This window comes from Arachis ipaensis, chromosome B07 (assembly GCF_000816755.2).
Source record: "Arachis ipaensis cultivar K30076 chromosome B07, Araip1.1, whole genome shotgun sequence".
In the NCBI taxonomy this organism is placed as follows: Eukaryota; Viridiplantae; Streptophyta; class Magnoliopsida; order Fabales; family Fabaceae; genus Arachis; species Arachis ipaensis.
The window spans coordinates 123,947,954-123,953,858 of record NC_029791.2 but is presented as its reverse complement, the minus strand read 5'-3'; the positions used below and the strand labels follow the sequence as shown (position 1 = coordinate 123,953,858).

General features: G+C 32.8%; 1 protein-coding gene across 1 annotated transcript in view; it reads left to right on the top strand.

The window, feature by feature from the left end:
• LOC107607928 overlaps positions 1,535–5,905 on the top strand; it is a 17,803-nt gene continuing 13,432 nt past the window's right edge. The window contains exon 1 of the mRNA XM_021107995.1: positions 1,535–3,227. Coding sequence (XP_020963654.1) covers positions 1,535–3,227 — 1,693 coding nt within the window. The remainder of the gene's footprint in view (positions 3,228–5,905) is intronic.

Genomic DNA, 5,905 nt, shown 5'->3' with positions numbered 1-5,905 from the left:
TTTCTTTTTTTAAAATCTCTTTCTTGTAATTTTTTTTCCCTTCATTCATCTTGAATGTCAAGCATTCTAAAACTATATATATAAATAAATAGAGAATCGTAGCAAAATTAATAATATAAACAGCACATGAATATTGACATCTCATTCGTATAGTGAGAGCTCCTGTGTCAATTTGTTATCAATGCATCAACGAACCAATTTCTATTCTTTCGCTGTTATTATCAATACTCTCAAATAATTTATTCCAACTCTTCTAATCCTCATCCATTTTTTTTTTCTTTTAATGTTGTTCTCTAGAATACTTTTGTTTAGTTTTGTATAACAATCGTTTGTGTATAGTTATTTTTTTAATTCTAAAAACTTAAATAGATAAAAAAAGATATATAAATAATTATATTTTTGTCTATTTCTAAGAGTCTGACCTTTATGTAATAATAGAAATTAGAAAACGCGGACTTCCATGAAAACGATATTTATTATATTCTTTCATAAAGTTATTCACCGATAAATAATATATCACACTAACAATTTTTTTGTCAGAGTATAACGATTTTAATATATTAGATGAATTATCTTTATTTTAATGAAAAAAGAAGTTCCAGAATTATCATCTAATTATTAACAACCATAAATTGTAGAAAAATTTTAATTATATTATTCTGATGATTTCATAGACTTTTTCTTTCTTTAGATAAATAACTCAAATAAAAAAAAAGATAAAATTTGGAATAGACTAATGGTAAAAGTTTGAATCTTGTTAATTAAAAAGTACAGCTTACTCCAAACAAATATGAAATTGGGTATTAGTTAGAGATTTTTATTGTGCTAATATTGCTATATTTAAAAAGATAATTTAGATCTTTTTTTATCATTTAAACAAGTTATAGATTCAATTATTGACAACCAAATATCACTCCTCTCAAGATAACTGTTTCGGTTGTTTTAGAGACACAAATTCTTATTTTTGGAAGAGTCTATGCAAGAATTGTGAAGTGCTAAATGATGGATTTGTTTGGTGTATTAGAGTTTTGAACCAAAATTTTCGGTTTTTTAATTGGAGGAGAGTTAACTATCTAATGAGATAGATTATTTTTACATTTCTGATTCGAATCTTCGGATAAAGAATCTTTGGTGTCGTTTGGTAGGTGGCACCTGAAAAATTTTTATTTCCTTCTAAATCAGAGTCTGATAGGTAACATTCCTTCTTATAATCTGTGAAAATTAGTAAAGCTAATTTTAGAAAATATATAAATAAATAATAACTAAATAAAATGAGAGGTAATAAACAATCTTAGTTTATAACCTTAGAATTTTAGTGGTTGAAAAAGAGAAGAATTATATACCTCTAATTGACGGATGGTTCATATTGAAGAGACTCACCTATAAATTGAGTTTTTCTTTAATTCATTTCAATCAAGTCATCCCAAGTACCTCTGATGATGGAGAAATCCTGTATGGAGAAGCAACAATTGGTTCTAAAGGCAGTAAACAGCTCACTGATGTTTGGATTGTTGATTCAGGAGCAACATGGCACATGACTCCTCATCGTGATTGGTTTTGTACATATGAACCTGTCTTGGAAGGATCTGTGTTTATGAGAAACGATCATGCCTTAGAAATTGTTGGAATGGGTACTGTCAAAATAAAAATGTTTGATGGTTCTATTCGTTCACTTCAAGGGATAAGACACGTGAAAGGCTTGAAGAAGAATTTGTTGTCGATTGGGCAATTGGATGAACTTCGTTGTAAGACCCATATTGAAGGTGGGATCTTAAAAGTTGTTAAAGGAGCTCTTGTGGTAATAAAAGCAGAAAAGATTGCAGCAAATCTATACATGCTTATGGGAGATACTTTGCAAGAGGCAGAGGCATCAGTTGCTTCAACAAGCCAAGAAGAAATGACGATGATATGGCATTGCAAACTAGGCCACATGTCAGAACGAGGCTTGAAGATTCTTGTAGAACGTAATCTCATTCCCGGGCTCAAATTGTTAAACTTACCGTTTTGTAAGCACTGCGTTACAAGCAAACAACATAGATTGACGTTTGGTAGATCAACTGCTCGGAGCAAGCACATATTGGAGTTGATTCATTCTTATGTGTGGGAATCACCAGAAATGTCCCTTGGAGGAGCAAAATATCTTGTATCATTTATTGATGATTACTCTAGGAGGCTATGGGTGTACATGATCAAGAAGAAGTCAGATGTGTTTGCGATGTTCAAAGAGTTCAAAGCAAAGTTAGAAGTTGAATCTGGAAAGAAGATCAAGTGTTTAAGGACAGATAATGGAGGAGAATATGTTGATAGTGATTTTATAACATTTTGCAAGCAAGCAGGTATTCAACGACAATTCACAGTTGCATATACGCCTCAGCAAAATGGTGTAGCAGAGCGAATGAATAGGACTCTCCTAGAAAGAGCACGAGCTATGTTGCAAACTGCAGGTTTAGCCAAGTTTTTTTGGGCAGAAGCTGTTAAAACCGCCTGTTATGTGATAAATCGGTCACCATCAACTGCAATTGGGTTAAAGACACCAATGGAGATGTGGCAAGGTAAGCCACCTAATTATTCTTCTTTACATATATTTGGTTGTCCTGTGTACGTGATGTACAATTCCCAAGAAAGAACAAAGCTAGACCCAAAGTCTAGAAAATGTATATTCTTGGGTTATGCTGACGGTGTTAAGGGGTATCGCCTGTGGGATCCCACTGCCCGCAAGGTAGTTGTCAGTAGAGATGTGATATTTGCAGAAGATGAATTGCAAAAAGAACAAGAAAATGACAGCACTATTAAAGAGATTACCACTGTTCAAATAGATGAAAAATGCAGAGAAGGTGATCTTTCTGAAGCAGAACCACAGCACGAAGAACAAGAAGCAGAGGCTAATGACATAGAAGTTCGTCGATCCACTCGACAAAGAAGAACACCATCATGGCACTCAAATTATGTTTTGACAAACCATGATGCATATTGTCTTTTGACAGAAGATGGAGAGCCAACAATTTTTATGGAGGCTATGCGCAATCCAGACACTTCTATGTGGATGACAGCAATGCAAGAAGAAATTGAGGCATTACATAGGAACCATACCTGGAAACTTGTTGAACTTCCAGCAGGTCGGAAAGCCATTGGTAACAAATGGGTTTACAAGATCAAACGAGATAGTAATGATCAGGTGGAACGATATCGTGCAAGATTGGTTGTCAAGGGATATGTTCAGAAAGAAGGTATTGACTTCAATGAAATATTTTCTCCGGTGGTGAGACTAACTACTATTAGAGTAGTTTTGGCTATGTGTGCTGCATTTGATTTACATCTAGAGCAATTAGATGTAAAGACTGCTTTTCTTCATGGAGAACTTGAAGAAGAGATATATATGCTCCAACCAGAAGGTTTTGAAGAACAAGGAAAAGAAAACTTGGTTTGCAGGTTAACTAAATCTCTGTACGGTCTAAAGCAGGCGCCAAGGTGTTGGTACAAGAGATTTGATTCTTTCATTATTAGCCTTGGATACAACAGACTTATTTCAGATCATTGTACTTATTACAAGAGGTCTGGTGATAATGATTTCATCATTCTACTATTGTATGTGGATGACATGTTGGTGGTAGGTCCCAACAAAGATCAAATCCAAGAATTGAAGGCACAGTTGGCTAGGGAGTTTGATATGAAAGACTTGGGACCAGCAAACAAGATTTTAGGGATGCAAATTCACCGAGACAAAAAGGATAGGAAGATTTGGCTATCGCAAAAGAATTATTTGAAGAAAATCTTGCAACGCTTCAATTGACGGATGGTTCATATTGAAGAGACTCACCTATAAATTGAGTTTTTCTTTAATTCATTTCAATCAAATCATCCAAAGAGAATAACATAATATTTCTTTGAGTAGTTTTCTTCTATATATAGAGAGAGAGAGTGTTATTGTAGTCTCCTTGTGATAGAGAGAAGTTGTAATTCTCAAAGAAAGTTATTCAATTGTTTCCATATTTTATACAAATTTCTAATTTTTCATCTCTATATTTTGTTGTGTCATTTGTCTGGTACCTAACATAATCCAGATGTGCAAGTGAGTTGGTGTTGGTTCGGATCTGCTTCGAAGGTATATGACTCGCGCAATGGTTACTTGTGGTTATATAAGAAGCAATTTGGTTGGGAGGAGCAGGGGAACTGACTTTGGCTTTGGCGATGGTTTGTTCTGGAGAAGCACAAATTTTTGGCTTGGCTTTGTCTTATGGAGGCTTTGGCTACTGCAAATTTTTTCTTTAGGAGAGGTATGTCGAACTCGGATAGGTGTCCAAGATATCTTTTTTTGTCATGAATTGATTTTACATTGTATTCGTGATTATCCAAAAGCTCAGCTTGTGTGACACAGGCTGAATATGTCTTGCTATCTCCTGAATTTAAAGAACTGGACCTTGTATCATAGCAAAGAACATCCTTTCAAATTCTTTTTGAAAAAGTGACTTGTTTGGCTTTAGCTTCAGAAAAGGAGCTTATGAGGATTTTTGAATTGCAATGGGTGTCTCATCCTTCTACATTAAATGGCTCTTGAAATTCTCCATCTATGGGTACTTTTAAAATTAATTGTGATGCTAGTTATCTTAATTCTGGTAATAATGTTAGTTTTGCTTGCGTTATCAGAGATTGTAATAGGAATTGACAACGATGGTGTTTAGCAATAACTGAGAGTAATAGTATTTTTCGAAGGAAATTATTTGTTATTTGGAGAAGATATCTCTTAGTTTGAGATGTGAATCAACGAAATATTATTTGTGAGATGGATTGTGTGGAGGCGTTTAATCTTATTTCTAATCATCAAAATGATTTTAGATTTATTGATCCCTTAGTGTTTAAGATAAAGGATATCATAAATTGAAATTGGTGTGGTGACTTTTATTTGATCATGTGAGATACAAATACAGTGATCTCGACACTATGACAAAGATAATAATAATATTATATCGTGATCAAATAAAATTTTTCTTTCCTTAAAAAAAATTAAGAATAATTTTAGGCGAAACTACATATCTATATAAATAGTTAGGGGTGTATACGGATCGGATATAGTCGAAAATTCGATCCAATCCGCATAATTTCCATCAAATCAGATCGGATATGATATCTGCATTTTTTTTTTCTGCGTCGGATCTGATCTGATCTGATCCGCAAATGTGCGAATCGGATATCAGATATATCTGCATAATTGAATCTTCTTCTCTTTTTAATCATATTTTTATGTAAAAAATTTAATAAAAATATTTCTTCCACATTTTAACTTATTTATTCCTAAAATATTTTTAATCAATTTTTTTTAAATAACAAAAATAAAATAATACAATATATGAATAATAATTACTAACTAAAACATACAAACAAATAAATATAATACCAAATATATATATATATATATATATATATATATATATATATATATATATATATATATATTATATATATATATATTTTAATTATTATTATATGGATCCACGAATCGAATATGCGGATGTAGAGCAGATATCCGCGATCCGATCCGTAAAGGGTGCGAATCGAATTCTATTCGATTTGATTAATGTGGGGATCGGATTGTATCCGCACTTTGCAGATCGGATCGTATATTTACCGCAAATCTGCGAATACGATCCGATCCATGAACACCCTATAAATAGTACCTGAACTTTTGGTTTTTCTTTTTTTTTTTAAGTCAACCAACAAAAAAAAATCACAACGAGACTTCTAGATCTGTCTCTTCAAAATTGCAAAAGCCTTCATTTATTTCTACCTATGCACATATTAAGTTGCACTCAAAAGTAGTGATTTTGATGAGCTCTCACCAACCAAAGCCATTCCAATTTGTCTCAAATCATAGAATTTCTCAATCTTCCAGATGGGCTTTTCTCTATCT